A 26,166-nucleotide genomic window follows, 5' to 3' on the forward strand; every position below is an offset into this window, starting at 1 on the left:
CCTTTTTTTTTTTTAAACAAGGGCATCTAAGTTAAAAGAAGAGCAGATCCTGCCAGAGGGGGTACACACCAGTATGTCAATGTGCTTGGTTTACAATCTTTTACCCTGGTGGTAGATTTCCTTTGTAATTCGAATGATCTGGTTAGGACACGATACTATGTGATTAAATAGGATAAGTAATCAAATTTCTTTTATAATCAAGTTGTGTTTTATTAAACAAGTTTTCATTTTTTCACATCAAATACAACTTACTCCAACATACACACTGACTCCTCCTCCCCAACTGGTCCTCCCCCTAGCTGCTCCACCCCCACATCTGATCCTCCTACCAGCTGCTCCTCCCCCAGCTAACCCCTGGGACTCCAACAGGTTGAGCAAATGTAGTCAACTGGAGGATGATAACCTGTAGTCATCAGACCATGCAATACTGCAGATAGTAATCACATCTGTTCTATATAAATGTTGTCTATATATTATTTTTAAGGTTATGTTGCTTATATATGTTGTGGAGTCATTCTCAGCTTCTTCCCTATTGAACTACCAGTTATTACAGACAAAAAGGTAAGTGGCTTAAAGGGGTTGTCTAAGGTTTCTAAGCTTTCTTCCACAACCAGCGCCACATCTGACAATACCAGCTTCAATACCAGCAGAAAACATGGTTAGTTGCTGTGCTGCTTTGGAAAAATAGCAGCCATGTTTTTAAAACCTGGGACAAACCCTTTAAATCTCAGATCTCATCATCTTCTTTGGCTGCCATGGGGATTGTTAGCCTTTGTCACGTGTCTTTGTAGATAGATCTGATACATTGGACCCGCCCCCAGTGGACCTGAAGGCTGATTTGCATATCTGTAAAATATTATTATCTTTGCACTCCTTCATTGGATTATAGTCTCAAAGTCTTATGTCCCCATTGTAACACTATTACTGCTATTCTATATTGCTCTAGAAACACAAAATTGTATATTGTGAGCCACACAGCTTCAAGTATATTAGAAAAAATATACAGCAATCCAGCCATAAGCAATTTCTACATGGAACTTCTTATGTAATTGTACAATCTTCCCCAGGATATTGGAGTAGCAATTATATGAATAGAAACCCCTATTACAGCTACTACTAATAATAATACATGTTAATGTCGCACAGGTATACCTGAGGAGCACACAGATCAGCCTCCCTGACTGTATACTTATAGCATCAAGATTATAGATGGCAAAGATAAACACTATAAACCACAAACTACCGGATATGGCTTTGTTTTGGGTTGTTGAACTTGCACTCGTGCATCATGGGATTGATAGCATGCCAGATATGGAAGTAAGGAAAGCAAATCTAAAATTCAAAGTGGAGTTTCAAAGTGGTGCACAAATCCAGTGCAAGGTGGATAAAAGAAGTGCATGGTGTTATGTACAGTCAAGTTTGGGGTAAGGGAAGGACACTGGGGCACATCTATCTTAGTTTTGTCTCTCTGAGGTGAATTTTAGAGACATGTGGTGTCTTTCTACTTGTGATACATGTTCAGTTTTTCCTATCCTGGCAAGCGCAAATTTTGGCTTCTTTTTGAGACTTTTTGTTGCAAATGTCTCAAATCCACATGGACACAAGCCACGTGAGGGGGCTATATGCAGAAGTGGACACTACTGTTATTTTAAGAATTAACATGTTGCTTTTTTAATGCATTTTGAAACCTATTACAACAGCTGAGGAGAGGTGATTTTGCTAATTACATTACTGTTAACATTTGAATGTACAAAACGCTTAGTAAAGGTGATGTTAACACATGTGTTAACATGGCGTTTATATTGTGTTTTGTAAATGCAAATGTTAACAGTAATGAAATAAGGCAAATCACCTCTCCTCGGATGTTGTTATTAGTTTCAAAATGCATTAAAAACGCAATTAAACCGCTACGTGTGACCTCACCCTTCGAAGTAACCAATAAAAAAAAATGTAAGAATTTTGACAAAAGAGGTTACTGTGCAAAATGTTAAACAGTTAAAGCATGTGAAATAATTCCAATTTACATTTTAAAATCGGGTCCATGGAAAAAAGAAACTTCCTATGCACCTGCCCTGGACCAGGTGCAGAAGTGCGCCAAAAATGGCGCAAAATATTGCATGGAACATCTGGAAACCAATGATACATAAGTCACACTGCACAAAAGGTGCAGACAAGGCGTAATTGAAACAGCACAGAGTTAAAAGTCGCAAAAATGGCACAAAAATGCTAAAAGTTGCTAAAATGTGACAATTTCCCTAGCTGAAACTATGATACATGTGTCCCACTGTGTTTCTACTTGAAATCTTATTTAAGACAGTTCCCTTTTAGGATCATTGGAGTCGCCTTAAGTCTTATGTTTTTGGATTCTAAAAGAGGAAATCTAACATCATTGAGGTATGACGGAATATAATTGACTTCATTGTTGGAGCTAAAACATAAGAGTCCATTAAACCTGAACAGAAACAGCAGTTCATCATGACATGACCTTAAGAGACATTAGATTTTACTAGTCCAGTGATGTGAAGTCCCACTTTAGTGTTTAGTGCTGCCTCCCCCTATAGTGCCGTGCTCCTGCATGGTGCTAGCAGCAGAGGCTATGGTGTAAGCAATGATCGAAATTTCCTTTTTAACTTGTTGCCAGCGTCTTTCCTGGTTTGGATCGTTTTCAATATCAAACATTGCAGAAGCCAAGCCTGGAAAACTGGAGGCGGCGTACTGATTGTGTTCATTCGGGGCATAAATCACATGCCTGGGGAAATGAGAAAAATATTTGATCAGCGGACAAAAGAAGTGTCACACACAGAGTTAAACTCTAACTACTACACAATGGACTACTCTTCACTCTGTATACCGGCACAGGAGAAGCAATGTGAGCGTTCGTAATATATATAATTCTAAATTTTAGCTGAGTGAAGCTAAACACTGTCATTGTAGTTGATAAATGCGCTGGATTTGGTGGGAACGCTGCAGGGATCAGTGCGGATTCTTCCTTCCCATATAACAGGAGTCACACCTAGAAACGCTGGAAATGTGGAAAGTCACACATTCCGTGCTACATATCACAGATAAATGTAGACCTAGACACATCCTAGTATTGTTATTAAAAATAATTAAAACTGTGTCGTTAATAGCTGCTGAGAACAAAGCGCGAGAGTTCATGCCTTTGGCCTTTAAAGAAATGGAAACATGATTGATGTGAGTTAAAGGGGTTGGCCACTTTACCAAGATATTCGGTAATTTACCAATATACATATATTAATAGTTCTGAGGTCTTTTCCCTCATCAGCCAGAGATTCCTGTCCATAAAATGGCCGTAGATGGAGGGTCATGTGATGTTACTTGTCAATGAACATTTGCACTGCCAGGAACTTATGATAGTATTCATGACTATAAGATTACCATAAGGTTCTGGCAGGGCGATTGTTCATGGACAGGTAGAGATCACATGACCCTCCATCTGTGACCATGTTATGGACAGGAATCTCTGGCTGATGAGGGAAAAGACAGGAGGCTTCACTATATATATTAAGGAAGCAGAACATGTAATAGATGTATATTGGTAAATTACTACTCCCACATACTTATACACATATTTGAAAAAACATGAGGTAAAGTGGTCAACCCCTTTAATGCTTACCCTGCCATATTATGTAGAATGTGACAATTGCTTATCCTGCCTTTTTTCCACCCACATGCATGCTTGGCTTGTGTCGCGCACCGGCTGTTGGAAATTTAAAGGGCCAGCACACCGCTGATTGGTGCGTTGGCTGAACACCTCCACCTTATCCACCACTTCCCTGCCTCCTTCCCAGACGGATCTTTGTGCTTATGCAATTGAGAAAGCTTCCCTGAGACATTCCTGAGCATTCCTGCGTTCCTGTGTCCCGTGTTCCCATTCCTATCTGCCTGGACCTCCCGTTGCTGACCGTTGATTGGACTTGACCTTGCATCTCTGCCGCCTGCCCTGACCCTCTGCCTGAACCTGACCACGAGACTGTCTCCTGCAAAGGTACCTCGACCTCGGCTGCCTTCGCGGGCTGGTTGCACCTGTGGAACAACCTGGTGGTGCCATGCTGCAGCAAGACCATCCCGCTTTGCGGCGGGCTCTGGGGAAGACCAGGTGCCACTTAGACTCCGGTCCCAGATGTCGGCTAGTACCATCTCCCCCGGTGGTCCAGAGGATCCACTGATCCGGAATCCAGACAATGGGGCTGTCTGCTTGTGACTTCATTCAGAGTGTAGAGTTATCAGCAGGGATACACAATGTTGTAATCCTACCAGTCTCATATTAATGATTGTCCTTAATGATAGGCCGATAATATGTAGGACTGAAAACCCCATTTGTCACTGGAGAACCCCTTTAAACAAGTTTGTATCTGTCCACAAGATAGCTGCTAAGTTGCTGATCACAGGGGTCTCAGTCAAAGGGCCTCCACGGATCAGGTCTGTTGTAACCCCGTCATACCCTGAGGTGGAGGGAGCTCTTGGTTGAACATTTGCTAGCTGGTCTATTCATCTCTATGGCGTAGACAGAAATGGCAGAGTATGGCACTAGGCTATCTCCGTAAGCGCCATAGAGATAACAAGAATAGACGGCATTTGTGAAACCGGCTACTCTCTTCATCTCTGAATAAGACAAGGGTACAACGGACCCCTTTCTTGTGACCAAGACCCCATCTTGAGGTCCCATCACTAAGACCCCCAGCGATCAGCAAGTTAGCCCTATACTAGCTTAAATATTTGTCTCTTCTGATTACCTATATTACTATACATTGTAGTATTCTATAAACAGTGTGGGCTCTGATGCTGAACGTTTCCTTTTATGCCGGTGTATTTGTTCAGGATATTGCCTTCAGCTATAATAATTGGATACAAGCATACTGCCACATACTAATGATGTATTTCTCCAAACTGCTGCATTTATTCTCCACGGTGCTGTTAAAACCGAAATGAAAAAATTGTTGTGCCGCACAACTGCTGTAGATACTAATGACGTTTCTTGTTTGCCAAGCCTAGGTGAAGCAAAGCCATGTAATAACAGGATGAAAATGAACGCATTATAAAACATACAAGAAGTGTCGCTGTCTGTCTTATCCAGCTTACATCCCCCACTCTATAAACTTCATCTACTTTGTGTAAAGAAAGCACAAATACTGTGGTGGTTTATAAGACGCATGGAATTACCCAAGTTTAGATCAATGAGAAAAGGTCATGAAAAAAAAAATTACACTCTAAATTCTAGGGTTCATATATAAGAATGTAAAATAGTCATTGATTGTCTAGGGTATATCCTTAACCTAGAGCCTATATCCTTAACCTAGAGCCTATATCCTTAACCTAGACCCTATATCCTTAACCTAGACCCTATATCCTTAACCTAGACCCTATATCCTTATAAACCTATTCTCAAGAAGAAGAATATTCATTGGTGGTCTGGGGTAGTGGGAAGGGCAGTTTACTTCCCATGCGGTCCATAGTAATGGATGGGATGTGGCAATGTGGTCAAGTTTTACTACAGCTCTATACTACTACTTTATAAAACTTTATTTCACATTACTTGACTTCTTGCCAATCATGTGTGGTAAATCTCCAGAGGGGGGCACCCTGGGAACAGCGGCAGCAGCTTGCGTGTCTCCTCATGCACTCTTCCTTTCCTCCATGCTCTCTCCGTCTGTCTCCCCGGTCTGCTCAATGCACATGACAGGAAGTGGCGAGGAGCTGGTTGAGTGTAAATGAGAGGAGTCCTCAGGACTCACCAGACCCTGCTGGCACGGGAAATAATCTTTTATAATGTAACGAAATGATTCAGAATGCTGACAAAGGCATTTTTGAAATCAGCATAGCACAGGCTATTGGAACTTGTGACCAGCTAAACATTACATTCCTGGCGACAAGTTCGCTTCAACCTTCTTGTCAAGCACTGAAGACCAAATGAGTGCATAAGACCACTTCATTCTCCGGGTCTTGACTGTCCTACCATAGAACTAAGATACATCATAGTGCTGCTTCAATAAATAGGGCGATGGCTTCATTTACCCTTCATGGCCCTTCACCTTGTGCTTGTATAAAATTCTGGGCAGTCTTCTATCGTATAGCACTTGTCCATTGGAGAATTAGCTGACTAGCCACCATCTTGGAGGCCATTTTGAATTTGCAAACAATAAAGCAGCTGTTCTTTACTGTGAACTTTACCTGTAGTGCAAGTTACCAGCTACTCCAAGAGGATCAATGAAGGATCTTTCAAGTTGCATCAGTTGATCATTAATCTTTCTTACCTCTAGTGGGCTGAAAAGAAAGAAACGAGGAGTCTAATTTATAACACTTTTAATTTCAGGAAAATTCAAAAGTATTACCTAGTTTACAAATTACATGTGCTGTGCTTTTCTGCATTGCACGCTTCTGTTATGATTTCCATTAATAAACTGAAGTTCAATTAATAATAATTATAATCGTTATTCATAAAGCGCCATCAAATTCCGTAGCGCTTTACAAATCACAGGGGACATATACAAATATAATATTACATTACAGAGTAATAACATTGTCATATGGAAGAATAGGAGTGAGGGCCCTGCTCACAAGAGCTTACAGTCTATGAGGATGAGGAGGTGACACAAGAGCTTACAGTCTATGAGGATGAGGGAGGACACAAGAGCTTACAGTCTATGAGGATGAGGGGGTGACACAAGAGCTTACAGTCTATGAGGATGAGGAGGTGACACAAGAGCTTACAGTCTATGAGGATGAGGGAGGACACAAGAGCTTACAGTCTATGAGGATGAGGGGGTGACACAAGAGCTTACAGTCTATGAGGATGAGGGGGTGACACAAGAGCTTACAGTCTATGAGGATGAAGGGGTGACACAAGAGCTTACAGTCTATGAGGATGAAGGGGTGACACAAGAGCTTACAGTCTATGCGGATGAGGGGGTGACACAAGAGCTTACAGTCTATGAGGATGAGGGGTGACACAAGAGGTTACAGTCTATTAGGATGAGGGGTGACACAAGAGCTTACAGACTATGAGGATGAGGGTGTTGACACAAGAGGTTGTAGAGTGGGCCAGCCATTCTTTATAAGGGAACAATATAAAATAATTTAATAAATAATTTAATAAATAAAAATTCTGCTGCTTGAACCAGCCATCAGCCGCCATCTTATTTACAGGGTCCTAGGTGAAAGTGACTGCAGAGAAGCCTGGAGCTTGGTAAATATCTGCTGTTTGCCAACTAACAGATGGGAGATAGGACATAGGATGGATTAGTAAAGGGATAGGTGATGTTTCATGCAGTTAGCGAGTGTTATAGGCTTGCCTAAAGAGATGGGTTTTAAGCGCACGTTTGAAGCTTTGTAGGGTGGGTATTGGTCTGAGAGTCCTGGGAAGGGCATTCCAGAGAATTGGAGCGACACGCGAGAAATCCTGGAGACGTGCATGAGAAGTTCGAATTAAGGTAGAGATTAATGTAATGTCACTGGCAGATCGAAGAACACGGGAAGGGCAATAGACTGAGATGAGAGAAGAGAGATATGGAGATGCAGCATTGTGCAGAGCTTTGTGGATGAGGGTTATTATTTTAAAGTGAATTCGGAAGAAGACAGGCTACTGAAGATTTATCAAAGTGTCTGATGTTGGATTTAAAAATCTGGTAACTTTTAAGACTGTCCGGTCTACATAGCAGATCCAATTAGTTGGTTAGCACCAGATATGCCAGAAATGTGCCCAAATTCTGCATTTATACAGCTTAATTCCTCAAAAACCTTTCCCTTTGCTAAGGCTCCACACCTTTGGTCTAACTAGTTGTTAAATTGTCTAAAATGCCTAAAAGGGAGCCTGTCATTGGGTTTTCACCATCAAACATAATAACAGGTTCAAACAGATGTCTCCTTAATGTTTCCAATAAAGTTTTAATTATAAAAATCCATAGCTCATAACTTTATTAAGTCAATTCTAAAAATGTTACATTTTTAGCTATAACAAAATAACAATTTAATAATTGTATCCTCCTCCTCTATCACTTATAATTTATAATTGTTCATTTATTTTCATTGATATTGTAATGCACATATCTGAAGTAAATGAAAAGCTATTCTCCATGACTCTTTATTAGTCTGTGAGATACTTTTGCTTAGTAACCCAGATATGTCAAAGCAGTACAGGGCTATGGATAGTCATTAATGCATTAGAGTCTCTGCACCTCCATTGTGTCCTATTAATAGGAGGGAAATAAGAATCTTTCTAGGACTAAATTCTGGAGAGAAATGTAAAAATGTATTGTATGGGAATATTGGGGCAAATGTACCATTCCTTCGATGCTGCCTGTTTGGGTTTTTGGCTGTCAGGCTGTCATACATTTCAATTCCGGTGTGCAAGTTATTGGAACGCCTTAATTATTTCTGGCATGGGTGTTAAAGTGAACCTGTCACCAGGAAAGTCATTTTTAGCTGGTGAATGATTCCAATAGAATATGCTAGACTGATTTTAAAGATTACTTCATTAGCAATCTCAATTGTTTATAAAATTTTATTTCACATTACCAGGCTCCCTGCCAGCAGTGTATGCAGAGTTCCATGGGAGAGAGAGAGAAGGGGCAGCCACAGCCTGTGTGTGCCTGTGTCTCCGTCTCTCCTACACACTTATGCAGCTACCTCTCCCTCCCCAGTTCCTGTAATATGCATTGGGTAGACAGGTTCGAGAGGGGAATGGTGGGGAGTAGAGGAAGAATGCATGAGGAGACTGAGACACAGGCACACAAGTTGCTGCAGCTGCCCTTTTCCCGCCCAGGACTCACCACATGCTGCTGGGAGGGAGCCAGGTAATGTGAAATAACATTTTTATAAAGTACTGAAATTATTCAGAATGCTGACAATTTTAAAATCAGCTTAGCATATTGGAACCTATACCGATCCAAGGCTTCAACCTCAGGAGCTTTCAAATTTCTTCCAGGTAATACGTTCTCTCGGTATATATTTTTTTTTGTGAACACACGGACATTGGGTCTGGTTCGTAATCCAAGAGATTACTAAAGCAGTATTTTGCTTTAAAGACTGCATTCACACTGACGTTTGGCAGCGCTCGTCACCCCTCCCCTCTCCATAGAAAATAGCGTGGCCCCGGGTGCACAAACGAGAAAGATAGAGGATTCTGGGTTGCCATAGCTGATGATAGATGATATTGCTAGTGGAACCCGTCACCAGCTGAAAATGACATTCCTGGGGACAGGTTCCCTTTAAGGCTCAGCTAATGTGAATATTACTACAGCTGAGGGTGCTTCTATATACTAGAACAACGCCATATTTCATGTTCCCATTTTGTGTACAGTATGCCTACTCCATTTATCAAGTATGACAGTGAGTGTATCCCCTGAGATGCGCTACCTACTGCAGATATTTATGTAATACTATTATATAAATGTGTTACATTTTGACCCATTTTACTGTATTTTTACTAAAACCCAAGATATTTCCACATCTCCCTATTCAGATGATGCCAAAGTACAATTAAACATGCGTTTACAATGAGGACATCGGCTGTCAAGAAGCACAAACCCTCCCTGACAAGAAAGGTTATGCTAATTTTGCTTGCAAAATGTTTTCTGAAAAGGAAATTGCCCTCTGGAGTAAGGAATTGGGAATAATGTAACATGCAATAACGGCCTTGACATTTCTTAAGGAATGTTCCCTTGTGTAAGAAAGTCCGCGGATATCTCTCAGTCCCTGCATTGTTATCATAAGCCAGGAGTAAAGCGGATTATGGATTTTATAGGCTACTCCTTTGGGAATCTTCTTATCTGCTCGCCTCCTAGTTTATCCTTTGACACCTTATTAGTTGGAGAACAAGTGTGGAGGAAATAAAGGATGTGTCTAAGGGAATTGCATCATAAAAAATTACAGTATATCTAAATTACTACAGGATTAGTTTTATACAATCTGTAAAACATTTGTAGTGATTTTTGTTTTAGAGTTAAAGGGCATCCACCACCTCTACCAAACCTTGTAATCCCGCAGCAGGTTGTAGAGAAATAGACAGATTCCCAAACTACTATTATTATTTCTATCAATTATGCCAATAATTCCAAGATATTCCCAGTTTAATCCATATGCTAATGTTCCAGTTGGGACAGGTCATAATCACATTGAACACTGCTCTTCCTGCCTGGACTATTAGCCTCTTTGTCTACATTGGAAATAACACTGTATTTCTCTACAACATTCTATCAGCAGATTCAAATGCTTGGGGAAGGATCTATACTTTATACAGGTGGTCCCCTACTTAAGGACACCCGACTTACAGACGACCCATAGTTAAAGACTGACCCCTCTGCCCCCTGTGACCTCTTGTGAAGCTCTCTGGATGCTTTACTATAGTCTTAGACTGCAATAATAATTCTTTATTTATATAGAGCACACAGCGCTGCACAAAGCATGTCAAATTGTTCCCTGTCCCCATGGGGCTCACAATCTAAACAACCTAACAGTATGTTTTGGAGTGTGGGAGGAAACTGGAGTACCCGGAGGAAACCCCCACAAACATGGAGAGAACATACAAACTCTTTGCAGATGTTGACTTGGGTGGGATTTGAACCCAGGACCCCAGTGCTGCATGGCAGAAGTGCTACTCAGCCACCGTGCCACCCTACGGCAATGCAATGATCAGCTGTAAGGCGTCTGTAATGAAGCTTTATTGATAATCCTTGGTCTCATTATGGCAAGAAATTTTAAACTCCAATTGTCACCGGGACAAAATGTATTTTTCACTGGAACTACAATTATAAAATATACAGTTTTGACTTACATGCAAATTCAACTTAAGAACAAACCTATGGAACCTATCTTGTACGTAATTCAGGGACTGCCTGTATCATCTTAAAGGGTCTGTTTTGCAGATGAGTATTAAATATAAAGGGGTAGGAAACCTGAGCAGCTAATTTGAGCACCAGAAGTTGTACAATGAAGGGAAGGTGAAGTAGAAGGAATAAAAAATGAGCTGCATTCTGGGAAGTTGCTGGAACAGTAGTTTGCTGTGCTGTAGAGGTGTCCGACGTTCATCTATAGTCTAGTGTATGGCATGAACTTCTAAGATAACCACCACCACTGCAAAATGTCTTCCGAAGAAGGAGTCTTACCTCATACAGACAAATTGAGGCTGCTGCAGATAATAGTAAGTTTTGTATCTTTATACTTCCTATTATTCATATCAATACTGGTCAGTACTTCTCTATTATATTTATATGCTTCTTTTGAGAGAGTGAAAAAAGAGCTATGGAGCAGGGTCTCCAATTTTCTCTATGGGGGAACTCATACCAGCTATGCTCCAAAACCTATTACCTCCTCCCTAATTTCGGGGAAAGTGCTGAAAAAATACCAAATACCGTATTTTCCGGGCCATTAGGCGCACCGGAGTATAAGGCGCAACAGTCCGATGCGCCTTTTATATGTAATAATTCCATATATAAGGCGCATCGGACTATAAGGCGCAGGGTCCGGGGGCGTGGCGGAGGTCCGGGGGCGGAGCGGAGACCCGACGGGACGCAACGCGACGCCGAGAAGAGACGCGGAACGCGGGGAAGGTGAGCGGGGAAGGTGAGGGGGAGGTGGAGAATAGAATACTTACATAGGTCCCCGCTACCGGAGACAGCAGATCTCCAGCGGGAACTGCAGACCACGCGGCAGAAGTTGTTGTCTGCTGTCTCCGGTAGCGGGGACCTATGTAAGTAGGGTCTGCTGCCTCATATAGGGCGCACCGGACTATAAGGCGCACTTTGGATTTCCAAGGAAATCCAAGGCTTTTAAGTGCGCCTTATAGTCCGGAAAATACGGTACATAAAATTGGAGGATTCTAAATGGTGGACACACATAGCAATCCTTATGACAAGCCATTGAAATGTTAGGTTATGCTTTGAAGTCCACTTACTTTTCTCTGTTTACCTTCTCTACCCGTGATTGCAAATTCTTTGCTGCTTCAAGAAATTCACCAACCGCCTCCTTCACCGAATCTGGAAGTGGTAAATTTATCATTTCGGGTTACATTGTGAGTCACATGCTGTATCACAAAGATTCAAATAGTTTCCAAATTTTTTGCTTGTTACATTTACATGTATGATACAGTCATAGTCAACTGCAAGGCTATAAAAGTACAGCATGTGATCATTTGTTTTCTGGGTTTGTAGATATTTTGTAAGACTATAATATATTTATATATAACCTAGATTTCCATTCTAATAAATCTGCAATAACATATGACACACAATGTGCTGTTCCTCTGCTATCATTTCTAAACAAGTCATTATCAATACTATTATGCAGGGGTGTAACTACAGTGGTAGCAGCCATAACAGCCCCTATGGGGTCTGCAGTGTCAGGGGCCCCCGTCATCTGATATGACACTGAATAATTGATGATATGCAGCATTATATACATATTATGCTGAACATTGGGGCAGATTTACTTACCCGGTCCGTTCGCGATCCAGCGGCGCGTTCTCTGCGGTGGATTCGGGTCTGGCCGGGATTCACAAAGGTATTTCCTCCGCCGTCCACCAGGTGGCGCTGCTGCGCTGAAGTTCCCCGGAGGCGCACTGGAATGCCCTGAAATTCACCGGCCTATACCTGGTGAAGGTAAGTGTAATTTTCGCAACACATTTTTTTTCTTAAATGCGGCGGTTTTTCCGAATCCGTCGGGTTTTCGTTCGGCCACGCCCCCCCGATTTCCGTCGCGTGCATGCCAGCGCCGATGCGCCACAATCCGATCGCGTGCGCCAAAATCCCGGGGCAATTCAGGTACAATCGGCGCAAATCGGAAATATTCGAGTAACACGTCGGGAAAACGCGAATCGGGCCCTTAGTAAATGACCCCCATTGTGTATATACATTGTGATGTATATATGCTGTGTATGTATCTGTTATGTGCGTACGCTGTATGAATATATGGTGTATAGTGCGTTTATGCTGCATATGTGTATATACAGTATGCTCTACTGTGTGAGCGTGTATATATGATGTGTATATGCTCTATATGTGTGCCTATGTAAGAGTGTATAAATGTGTTTGTATTTGTGAAGAACTGTATGTTTATGTATATAGGTATATAACAGTGTGTGTGTGTGTGTGAATATGTGAGTGTAATATGTACATTTAAGTGTGCAGGGGGCCTCATTCAGAAGTCTGCTAGTTACCTAGTTACACCCCTGCTATTATGATATGGTGATGTGGGACAACTACAATTTAATGACCACATAGGCATGTGACTATGTCATCTCCATAGAGATCACATCATTTTTCAGGTATCATAGCAAAGACTATTAGAACTCCCCGAAGCTTGTCTGTATAATACCTTTTTATAATACTAATTTTGAAAAAGAATACTTGCATTTTTGGTTTGAAGAAATACTTGCATTTTCTATGAAACCTTAAAGGGGTTGGCCATTTTACATCATGTTTGTTGCAATGTGTGTAAGTGTGGGGGGCAGGATATTCGGTAATTTATCAATACACATCTATTAATAGTTCTGCTCTGCTTTGGTTTCCTGATATGTAAAGTGAGGCCTCCTGTCTTTTACCTCATCAGCCAGACATTCCTGTCCATAAAATAGCCGCAGATGGAGGGTCATGTGATCTCTGCCCATCAACAATCAGCAGTTAAGGATCACATGACCCTAAATCTGCGGCCATTTTATGGTCAGGAATGTCTGGCTGATGAGGTAAAAGACAGGAGACTTCACTTTACATATCAAGAAACAGATGCAGAACTATTAATAGATGTATATTGGTAAATTACCTAATATCCTGCCCCCACACTTACACACACATTACAAAAACATTAGGGTAAAGTGGTCAATCCCTTAAAGAGGGATTACTCTTTTTTTAGACTTTCAGAAATTAACAATGTCCCCATGTTTTTCTTAGAAAAGTATGAATACATTTGCAGTTGGGTGGTACCACTGTTCTTTATTATTGGGCTGTGTTTCTATGTAGTTTGACCTTGTGTGCCTACACTGTCAGGCTACGGAGAACATATCCTGTTAAAAATCAGAATGTTAAAAACCAGTTGTCAACTAATTTCTAAAAGGGATATAAGTAGAACTGCAAAAATACAGAGTTCTGAGAAAAAGTGCTATAAAATGATCATTTAGTTGGGAAAAGTAGTATATTCACTAGAACATGTCAGGAGAGGTGTATGTATAATATTGTTGTAGTAAACTCCATAATACAATTTTATTTACTTGGATTAAAAAGAGCATCTAAAGTTTTCCTTAGCAATGTTATAAATGAGTGTTACTAAGGAGAGTCCATGGTCAGTAGCTATAAGTTCTACTATACATAATGCATGCCACTAGCCTATACCCTTCCTGAGGCTTTATGTGTTGGTCACTTAATCCCTGCCCTTCTGTTCTCTTGCTGGTTCCCATCAGCTATATATATAGTAAAAAAAAATAGAATAGTGAGCTGGAAAAAAGGATATGGGATGTAAATTAAAATTATTGTAGGATTCCATGTAATCTGACTCTCTAAGGTAATGCTTAGTAAGAACGTTCCCAAGGAGAGATTTTAGAGGCAGTTTGTAAAAGTTAAAGGAAATCTACCACGTGGAATCTACTTTCTGAGAGATTCCCCATGGTAGATTCCCCGTCTGGGAAGCAGCTGCTTCCCGTTTTTTCACTAATCTAGGGATACAGTTGCTGCAGAAATAAAATTTAATTAGGCGATATGCAAATTAATTTCTAAGGCTACTGGGGGCGTGAAGTAGCGTTTGCCCGGAGACAGGCGGGTAGAGGCTGGTCGGTAGTGGCTACTGGGGGCGTGCAGTAGCCTTTGCCTGCTGGAGCTGTCTCAGGCTACTCCATGCACCCAGTGGCCTGAGAAATTAATTTGCATATTGCCTAATTAAATTTTATTTCTGCAGCAACTGCATCCCTAGATTAGTGAAAAACGGGAAGCAGCTTCGGCCCAGACAGGGAATCTACCATCTCTTAGGCTACATTCACACGATGTATGCCCGCCGCTTACCCTCTCCATAGGAAGATACAGTGCACGGCGCCATATCACGGGAAAAGATAGGACCGTACCGCTCTTGTACAGGGCCGTGAGCCCATAGAAGTGTATGGGGGACGTATATCGGCCGTACATACGTCGGCCGTATATACGTCCCCCATACATGTGTGTGAATGTAGCCTTAGGCACCTCCCCATACACTTCTAGGGGCTCACGGCCCTGTACGGGAGCGGTACGGTGCAGCACACGTGCGGCACCGTACCGCTCCGCAGCCCGGGAAAAGATAGGACATGTCCTATCTTTTCCCGTATTACGGCGCTGTGCGTCATAACTTCCTATGGAGAGGGGCGGGGCTGAGCGGCGCTCACCTCATCCTCCTCTCCCCGCGCTGCCGTGTGCCCGCCGTGCTACGGTGCGGCGGGCTCACGGCAGTGTGCATGTAGCCGAAGACAGTAGATTCCCCAGGGTAGATTTCCTTTAAGGAAGCATGTTACTAAATAGGAATATCTATCCCTTACACAATAGGGAAAAATAAGAATAATATCAGTTCCCCTGACAGATTTTAGGACTAATATAGGGCAGTCAGTAAGATCCTTACTTAGAGTAATGTTATTTTGCAGTAACTTAGGACCATAGGAGCTTTGCACTTCATCGACAATTCTCTGCAATGTCTCAGCATATTGTACACAGTCAAAATTCAAGATAACATCATCAGCTAAGCGTAGGGCCATTTCACCCCAGATCCGTGCTACAGCCTGATGGTAGTAGAATCCTCGGTCCATAAGACGAGAAACTAGATCCACGGTTTCATAAACGGAATGATACATGGGATATGATGATAAAGAATACTTCTGTGAAGAGAAATATTACTACCATTAGATATAAATAAACTGGACATGGTGATGACTATCATTACTGCTTTGGTGATCACCCATGAATATCTCCAATAAAAAAAGGCATCAAAAATGATGTAAGGATTTTATGACTTTCTGACAACCACAAATACTGTGCCCAAGGGGTGTTATGTCGTCCTATCAAGCTTGCTTCATGTGAGTTACTCTTGTAGTCTGTATATATTTATAGCATTTTGTCCTATGTAACCAACATGCTATGTACACTCCATGAGAGCCGGTGGCATTGTCACTAGTAAGTGTAGTGGTCAATCTTTATTAAGAGAACCTGTCATCAGGATTTCCCTTTTAAACCTAGTGACAAGTTCCCATGACCTTTTAAATGCTAATTCCCAATCTGCTTTTATTTTAAACTATTCTGGTTACACTCACTTTTACATGTAGATTACCTCTCTCACTGCATTGAATCATGGGGGTGTCTGTGCAAGGCTGCAAGTCTCATCATCATAGCCATCATTATCTCATCTCCGCTCTACTCTCTCCCTTGTCTTCCCTTCTCCCTCCTTACTTTAGATGTAAGTTGCCAAAGATTGCAGCACAGGCTCAGCTCAGCTGAAGGGGAGTTGTGAGGGCAGTGTGAAGATAATGATGATGACACAGGGACTTGGACACCCCCATTACTTGATGTAGTTCGCTGGTAGGGAGCACACTGGTAATTTTAGCAACTTTTAAAAGTGAGTGGAACCAGTAATGTTAATTATAAAATTAGTATTAAAGGGAACCTGTCACCGTATTTCACTAATAAGCCTAATGATAGGTTTCCATAGCACTATACTAACTTGTGCCCATACTGTTTTAACCTAATAAATGTATAGGTCCTATCCCTTAGAAAATGAACTTTGAAAGCCTACCTGGCACTGTGTCAGAAGGAGCAGCAAATCGCAAGGGCATTTGCTATTCATGCAAGTCACTGAGGGACATGTATAGTTGTATAGGTTATTTTGGTATATAATTGAGACTTTAGGCAGGTCTTTTTTGCGCCTTATGTATGATCATGTATTTTTTCTTGTGATACATGGCTTTTATGTTGAGAGTTTTGAATTAATTAAATTCCTTTAATTATATAGCGCACACATATTACGTAGTGCTGCACAGAGCTTGCCAAATAGGTCCCTGTCCCCAATGGGGCTCACAATCTAATCAACCTACCAGTATGTTTTTGGAGTGTGGGAGAAAACCAGAGGACCGAGAGGAAACCCACTCAAACACAGGGACTTGAACCCAGGTCCCCAGCGCTGCAAGGCTGTAATGCTAACTACTAAGCCACCATGCTTTTGTGGCAAATATCTGTAATGAACCTGGACACAAGCCATGTGAGAAGGTTATGTATAGGAGTGGACACTACTGTAAATTTAGTGGCGTTTGGGATGCGATTTTCAAAGCATTGCAGAAACGCATGTTTTTTAGATGTTACCATGTGCTTGGTTGGTTTGAAAGCATTTCTCTTCATTGTAGGAAGTGTAAGCAGCTGTTTTAACATTTTCACAGCTGCTTACACTTCCAGCAATGAAGAAAAAAAACCTTTCTAATCAAATGGTAACATGTAAAACGCATGAGTTTCTGCAATGCGTTTAAAAACGTAATGTAAATGCCACATGTGAATGCAGCCTTAAAGCATGTCAGCTAATTCCAATTTACATGTTTAAACAGGGTCCAAAAAAAAAAAAAATCCTTCCTCTGCACCTGCTCTGGACTAGGTGCAGATTTGCAAAATATAAGCAAAAAAAAGTGATAAAGTCACACGGAACATCTGAAAAATAAAGATACATAAGGCATACACCACAAGGTGCAGACAAAGTTGTACTTTCAGTAACGACAGCAAAAGTTCCAGTGAAAAGTTGCAAAAACACAAAAAGTTTCAAAAAAAGAAAGAAACAAGCAAAAATAAAGATATATGTCTCATACTGTATCTCTTACCTCATGAATAAGGTGAAAGATACACTCCCTGTATCTGAACACACCCTTCAGACTTGTTGCTCCTGAAGGCAGGGTGGCAGGTAGGCTTATAAAGTTCATTTTATGGGTATAGATATGGCAATTTTCTAGCTAAAAACAGTGTGGGCACAAATTATTATAGTGCTATGGGAACCTGTTATTAGGTGTATTAGAAAAAAATCTGGTGACGGGTTTCCTTTAAAAAGGCTTTGGGAACCTGTCATTAAGTCAAAATGTGAAATACTTATGGCAAGTTCCCTTTCAGAAACTTTGTAATTGTTAAAGGGAACCTACCACCACTATTCTACCTATAAAGGTAGAACGGGTGGAAGTTGGATGAATGGGACGTGAGGATAGTAGAGAGGCTAATCCTCATGTCCCGGCTATCCTTTAGTAAACTTTAATGCTGGTATATGCAAATTTTTTTAAGCGGCTACTGGGGTGTGGAGTAGCCGGACATGAGGCTACTAGTCGCGGCTACTCCACGCCCCAGTAGCCACGTTCCTCCGCCTACCATGTAATCTTCGGTGCGCAGCTACGAGGAGCTGAGGAACCGAGTCCCCCAGCATCTGCGGCGTTCTGCGCATGTTCAGTAGCTCCGACCCCGGAGCCACGGCTGCGCACCCGGAGGCATGCGTTCTGCGCATGTGCAGAACGCAGGGTATACGGACGAGGGCGCACAGCTGCGAGGAGCTGCACGCCAAAGATTACATGGTAGGCGGAGGAACGAGGCTACTGGGGCGTGGAGTAGCCGCGACTTGTAGCCTCATGTCCGGCTACTCCACGCCCCAGTAGGCGCTTAAAAATTTTTGTATATACCAGCATTAAAGTTTACTAAAGGATAGCCGGGACAAGAGGATTAGCCTAAAAAGAGCCATCCTCACGTCCCATTCATACACCTACCACCAATCGTGGTGGTAGGTGCCCTTTAAGACTGTCACCTATTGTTACTATAACTGTCAACCCTATTCCCTATTTGTGACTGTACTGTACCTGCCAAGCCTGTTTCATTGACCTGAATTTTTACATGATGTAAATTAATTTTTTTTGGCAATATCTTTACTTGATCAATTCTATGTATTTTTAATGTCGACAATTTGTATAAAACATTGTAGCATTCTGTCTTGGTTGATTACCTGGTCATAGTTGTATCTCACATCTGCCGCAGATACTCCCAGAATTTGCAGGAAAGATGAGTAGTCGCTTCCAGATCCCAACTCCCCAACACTGTAAAACATCAAATAAAAAGTGAAATGATAATAATGTGAAATGTAAACTATTGTACTACTATGGACAGCATTAGAGCAGTACCTAAATGCTGATGTCAAGATAGGGCACACAGGTCACACAGGTCAATTAGAGCAAACCCTGAAGTTTGAAGGGGTTTACACAGAAAATGATTGAAGATTCCCTTGGAATTTTTAAAGGGCATCTATTACCAGGATGAAGGACTGTATGCAAATTAGGGGGCTCCAGGCTCCGTATGTGTTAATGGAGCCTGGAGCCCTTCAGGCTAATTTACATACAGTGTTTTATCCTGGTGGTCGATGCCCTTTTTGAGCAATACTATACAAAGATGATACTGTCAATGGTTTGCAGAACTACAACTTTATTCTTAGGAAGAGTAGGAGCCACAGCAGTTTGACTTCCGATGATCAGAAAGCCTGGTGACAGGTAAGAGCTTCCTTACGCTATACATAGAGCTTAATGTGTAATGTGACATCTTGTTGAACTTCTGTATGTCTTCCTAGCAGGATGGATTTCAGCAGAGATTTCAGAGTAAAAAGCAGATCAGGAGGAAAGGAGGGAGGATGATAAGAGACAAAATAAGAGGAGAAAGGAGCACTTCGCTTTGTTAGGATATATTACACAGTAATAGTAGTCACTGTTACTATAGCTTTATGTATAGTTAGTAGCAATTGAAAGTTACTTATTTTTATTTCTGATCACTTTTTACTGACATTTAGAGTCTTAGGTCTGCTGCTTTGGCCACTGAAGTTTGGGACTAAATATGCACAAATGTTGGCACTCAAATGACTTGTGTATGTTTCTAAAGTTCATGTTACTAACATACCGTGGAAGGCTTGGATCTTGTGATGATGGCTGATTCTTCACCCACGTGTCATACACAGATTTGCGTCCTGCTCGTACCTCCTCTGGATTAGGGTTTTCTACCTATGCACATATATTATGTATTAGGATCAGTTTTGTTTATGTTTTTTGTCGTAAATATTTTCTGACAATCTACTTTTAAAAACGTTGGTGTCTTGGGTTGTGACTTGACCCTAAGATGGAGCGGTCTACGTCCGCTAGCCGGCAGATTGAAGGTCCATGAGAGGGAATCTAATCAATTGGATGTGTGTATTTAAGAAGATTTGCAGACAGAGAAGCTTCTGGGCTCCTGAGGGGGCACTGCTATGCTACTTTAGTTAATTAGGGGTTGCTGTGATACATATTAATGGGAGGGTTGTGTTATATATTAATTAATGAGGCAGGAGTACTGCTTTACGCCATGCTAAAGAATAGATGCTGGAGCTGCATATGACTGCAATGTATCAGGCTTGTACATAAATTAGGGGGCCATTGGTGTACAAAAATGAGCGAGTGCTGTTTATAAATTAGGACATAAAAGTACAACAATAAAGACAGTTTTGGAAATTAGGACACAGTTTTAATCGCAAAGGCCTCATACTGTAAGTTCTGTTACTGTGGTATCTTTAGGGGCACAGTGTGGAGATGTGATGCAAGCAGGACAGCAAATTCCAGGGGAAGTTGTTCTGTACCTGGTGGTCAGTGGTGGTAGTGGAGTGACAACTTCATTTTACTGTCTTTTCAGCACAGTCAATGTAGTATGACCTCATTTAAAGGGGTTAATTGTAACATCTTTGGTGATATATGACAGTTTAACCCCAACATTTCTTGAAGACACTTCCAAAATTCAGACAAATTAATGGAATTTTAAAGTTCACTGTTAACGTCACACCAGATGAAGACCATTGACAGATATGTGACTGGCAGCTGCTTCCCCTATAGAACGCGCATGATAATGAAATGACAATATTTGTTTTTCCAGAGACTGATATGAGAAATGTCAGAGATAAATCAGCCACAATCTACTTATTCTTCTAAATGCTTTTGTTAAAATTTTACTACACTAATCATGTAATGTAACACTAGTCATGTCCTAGGATCTATCATCTATATTTTATTGCAGGCTTATATTTCCATTATAAGGAACATGGGGCCGACCGGGCAGCTACCGACCTCAGACAGACAGACAGACTCAACCACTGACTCAAACAGAATGAAGAAGCTCTTTACCAATGAATGAATGAGTGGTACCGGTAATTGTCGGACCACTAGGGTAAAGAAAGACCCGAGTGTGAATTTGTTATTACGGTAATAGTGTAGTATACTGGCAGCAAAAAGTTGCATACACTGGTACTAATAGCCAAATAAACTGACCAGAGAGGGAAGGGGGTGACCTCTGTAAATTAGAATACTTGGACTGGCTCCAAAATGACCACACTATAATACTTAGGTTTATCTAAATATCATGGGATCTAACACATGGGATGATGTACAAGTTTTATAGATTATTAGATGTTATTAATAATACATCCAAAATCAAAATGCACAGGTTTAAATATGTATAGGTGGATGATGTGCCCTTTAGAATCATCGCTCCTGGGGGACCCATCCAGCTCTGCTCCAGAGGTCTTTACTAGATTACACGGATGTTGCTTTATACCAATTCAGTCCATTTCCTAGGAAGAGCAGCTAAATAGTCTACAGCCAATTATTGGAATATTGGCATTAAAGGGAACCTGTCATCAGGTGTTTAACATTAAATCTAATGACAGATATTTTGTCACTGTTTCCCATTCAGTTTTATAATAAAAATCCATATCTTTATTGGATCAATTTTACCCCTTAACACTGAGGCTCTTTTTCATTTTTGCATTTCGATTTTTTACTCCCCAGCTCCCCACATTATTCATTACAATGTGCAAATTCTATAACAAATGTCCTCACAGGAGGCTGCAATCAAATCCAAGATGGCGTCGCCAACGCGGCCATGCTTGAGGCAATTACAGGGTTAACACTTGCAATCGGTGCCAGCACAGACTGCGGGTGTTACCGGTGGCTGTTTGCTGCATTATGCAGCAAATGCCCACTTTGTATGGAGAGGGCTTAGCCATGCACCCGTAGCCGGCATGTGACGTGATAGTAATAATAATAATAATAATAATAATAATACTTTATTATCCCAGAAGGGCATTTAAAGTGTCACCTCAGCAATATATAAAATTGACAAGACAGCACATATATAAAAACTCACATAAAAAAGGAACACATATACAATAAGACAAAGTAAAACAACCAATACACATAAGTAAATAATTAGTTAAATAGATTATAAAAGTAATAAAATGGAACCCATATTTCCAATAATCTTAACCCCTTAACGCTGAAGCCACTTTTCACCTTCCTGACACGGCCCATTTTTTTAAATCTGACATGTGTCTATTTAAGTGGTTATAACTTTGGAACACTTTAACATATCCAGTTGATTTTGAGATTGTTTTTTCGTGACACATTGTACTTCATGTTGGTTGAGAAATTTAATCAATATGTTTAGTATTTATTTATGAAATAAATGGAAATTTGGCAAAAATTTTGAAAAAACAATGTTTTCCAAATTCAAAATTTTCTACTTTTTGGAAAGTTGGTCATATCACTAAAATAACTTGATAACTAACATTTTCCATATGTCTGCTTTAACTTGGCATCATTTTTCAAACATCTTTTCCTTTTTTTAGGATGTTAGGAGGCTTATAACTTTAGGTGCAATTTTTCAGATTTTCACGAAATTCATCAAAACCTACTTTTGGAGGGTCAATTTAGTTAGAAGTGACTTTATAAGGCCTACATGACAGAAAACCCCCACAAATGACACCATTTTAGAAACTACACCCCTCAAAATATTCAAAACAACCTTTGGGAATTTTGTTAACCCTATGAGTGTTTCATGAGGGTGAAAGATAAATGAAAGTGAAATTAGAGAAATGTAATTTTATCTTACTATAGATTCATTGAACACTAAAATTTGCACCTTCACAATGGGTTAAAAAGGAAAATGCATTTTACAATGTTTTGGGCAATTACTCCTGAGTATGCCAATACCCATTTTGTCACTGTACCCTGCTGTACGGGCTCAGGGGGGCACTTGGAATGGAAAGAGCGTTGTTTCGATTTTGGAGGGTAAATATGGCTGAAAAAGTTTTCATGTGTCAGGATGCATTTGGAGAGCCATAATGGTACCAAAACAGAGGAAAGCCCCAACAAGAGACACCATTTTGGAAAGTACACCCCTTGGAGAGTGTAGCAAGGTGTAATTTGTGTATTTGCCCCAACAGGTGTTTGATTCAATCAGGCCCCAAAAGGGAAAAAAGGTGAAAATTATCTCAAAAAAGTCACTTTTACCCCAAATTTTTGTAAGCCACAAGGGATAAAATATGAAACAACCCCCATAAATGTGTAAAACTATTTCTCCTAAGCACAGAACTGCACCACTTTTGCATATAAAGTGTTGTATGGGTACACAGTAGGGCTCAGAAGGGAAAGAGGGGCTTTGGCCTTTTAGAAGCCAGATTTGACAATCATCCTTTACATGTGTCAGGATGCATTTGGAGAGCCCTAGTGGTACCAAAACAGAGCGGAACCCCAACAAGTGTCACCATTTTGGAAAGTGCACCCTTTGGAGAATTTAGCAAGGTGTAATATGTGTATTTGTCCATAAAGTTGCTTGATTTAATTAGGACTTAAATAGGAAAAAGGTGAAAATTTTCTTATTAAGGTCATTGTACCCCTAATTTTTTATAGCCACAAGGGATAAAAATATGTAATAAACCCCCAAAATGTGTAAACCTATTTCTCTCGAGTGTAGAAGTACCCCACATGTGTATATAAAATGTTGTATGGGCGCACAGTAAAAGGGAAGGGGGATGTTTGCCTTTTATAAGCCAAATTTGACAGAAATGTTTGACATGCATTTAGAGAACCCTAGTGGTATAAAACATTAAAAAGGTGAAAATTTTCCTATAAATGTCACTTTACCCCTAATTTTTGTAAGCCACAAGGGATAATAAATGAAATAACCCCAAAAAAGGTGTAAAACTATTTCTCCCGAGTGTAGAAGTACCCCACATGTGCATATAAAATACTTTATGGGCGCACAGTAGAGGAAAAGAGGGATGTTTTGTCTTTTAGTGGCCAAATTTGACAGAAATCCTTCACATGTGTCAGGATACATTTGGAGAGCCGTAGTGGTACCAAAACAGAGGAAAACCTGAAAAGTGACCCTAATTGTTGAATGTACACCCCTTGGGGAATATAGCAAGGTGTAATATGTGGTGTAGGGTAATACACGTGGTGAAATGAGCATTTTGAACATATAGGTGATGTGCAATGGAGTCCAAGATGGAAATTGCAATTATTTCTGGAAAGTTCAGTGCCCGTTATGTGGCGCCCCTATAATCGAGGGGTATAGGGAGCAACGTGACCTAACAGTTGTTACAATTATTCATTTTACCTAAATGAATTCACAACAGGTTGGGGCGTAATTTGTGAATATGTTGCGTATAAGGAGATGGAATATACCAAGGGACCAACTAAACGTTTGTCACTCTGGAGGTGTCGCAGGTCTCTTAGTAGTGTGTAGTGTCCATCCTAACTCCTCTTTTGAAACAGACTCTTTATTGAAGCAGCAGAATTCACCGGGAAAATGCTGTCCTGGCAAAACACAGGAACATCTAAACCAGAGGTACTGGGGCCCCGTCCTTCTTGTCCCAATATTAGTTTCCTAATACCTTCCTCTTGAAAACGGAGAAATGATACGGCAGGACCTGCACATTGGAACAGCTCGTAAGAGTTGTACAGCGTAATCTGTACAATGTGCACGGCCCGCGCTTTTGTACCATATCTTCGTTTTCCGTAGGGAAATTATCGCCAAGTGTTGCTCTTATTCACCCTAGCGATGCCCATTGTGACGAATATTGCTGCTTTTGGCTGGACCAAATCGACCAGCCAATAGCGGCAAACATGGACAGAGGGGGGCAACAAAACCCCTCTGGACCGCAAGGCAAAATTGGTGGCTGTCAGGAACAGCCGCCACCCTGCCCCGATCACCGTGTCTACAGACATGGTGATCGGAATTACTGACGTCATAAGTAAATTCGCTGCTATTGGCTGGTCTGAATTGATGAGCCAATAGCAGCGATCATGTGGGTGGGACGTAACCCTTCTGTTCCATGGGGCAGGATGGATGGCTGTCAGGAACAGCCGCCATCTTGCCCCAATCACTGTGTCTGAACCGTGTTGGCAAGTCGCTACCCGCTGCACTGTTCTATAACAACGCTCGTTGGGAATAGGCTATACAATCTTTATTTATTTTTTAAGCAATTTAGACAAATAAGGGCTTATTTTTTGCGAGACGAGATGCACTGTAAAAAAACCTTCATTTTAGTGGGTTTTTAGTTTGTTGAAGCAATTTTATTAACTCTTTACGTGAGGAGGAAAATAAAATCATCAATTCTTGTTTTGGATTTTTAGCATTTTTTTTGGGGGGGTGTTCACTGTAGCATAACAATAATATATTATCTTTATTCTACGGATCACTACGATTACGGTGATACCTCATTTATATAGTTTTGTTTATATTTGTCCAATTTTATTGAAGGAAAACTAGAATAGAAAAAATTGCATTTGTTTTAGTATTGCCATTTTTATAGCAGCATAACTATAGTATTTTTTTATTGACGGAGCTGGTTGTGAGCTTATTTTTTGCGTGACAAGTTGTTCTTTTCAGTGGTATCATTTTGGTGCTTGTAACTTTTTCGGATCACTTTTTAGAACATTTTTTGTAAAGCAATTTGATGAAAAGTTTTAATTTTTGGCACGTTTTTTGGGTTTTTTTTGCTGCGCATGCCCAGTGTCTTACAGCCGGGTCCTGCCAGGAGGCACGGACCCGGCACCAGGAGGAAGATCGCGCAGCCCCGGGCACCGGCAGTCCCGGGGCTGCGATCGGAGCTGCGGACCCCCCCGGTAAGCGCCGCGGGGGGGTCCGATTCACTTAAAATCCTTTTTAAATGCCTCTAACACGCCGCGGTCAGCGCGACCGCGGCGTGTTAGGGGTTAACACCCGCGATCGGAGAAATCTCCGATCGCGGGTGTTAGAGGCGGGTGTAGGCTATAATATGTAGCCGACACCCGCAGCTTCTGGCGCCGGCTCCGTTCAGGAGCCGGCGCCAGAAGCTTGACGTAATACTACT

The 26,166-nt window shown here is 41.1% G+C and overlaps 1 protein-coding gene across 4 annotated transcripts in view; it reads right to left on the reverse strand.

The window, feature by feature from the left end:
* Window positions 1-222: 222 nt before the first annotated feature.
* The window catches only part of LOC140069640 (putative N-acetylated-alpha-linked acidic dipeptidase), a 95,875-nt gene continuing 69,931 nt past the window's right edge, over window positions 223-26,166 (reverse strand). For all 4 annotated transcript variants that reach the window (XM_072115563.1, XM_072115562.1, XM_072115564.1 and 1 more), the window contains 6 exons: window positions 19,908-20,008; window positions 18,970-19,060; window positions 15,586-15,838; window positions 11,912-11,993; window positions 6,193-6,285; window positions 223-2,749 (listed from right to left, as the gene is read on the reverse strand). In XM_072115563.1, coding sequence (XP_071971664.1) covers window positions 2,533-2,749; window positions 6,193-6,285; window positions 11,912-11,993; window positions 15,586-15,838; window positions 18,970-19,060; window positions 19,908-20,008 — 837 coding nt within the window. In that variant the 3' untranslated portion in view covers window positions 223-2,532. The remainder of the gene's footprint in view (window positions 2,750-6,192; window positions 6,286-11,911; window positions 11,994-15,585; window positions 15,839-18,969; window positions 19,061-19,907; window positions 20,009-26,166) is intronic.

This window comes from Engystomops pustulosus, chromosome 7, assembly GCF_040894005.1.
Source record: "Engystomops pustulosus chromosome 7, aEngPut4.maternal, whole genome shotgun sequence".
NCBI classification, from domain to species: domain Eukaryota; kingdom Metazoa; phylum Chordata; class Amphibia; order Anura; family Leptodactylidae; genus Engystomops; species Engystomops pustulosus.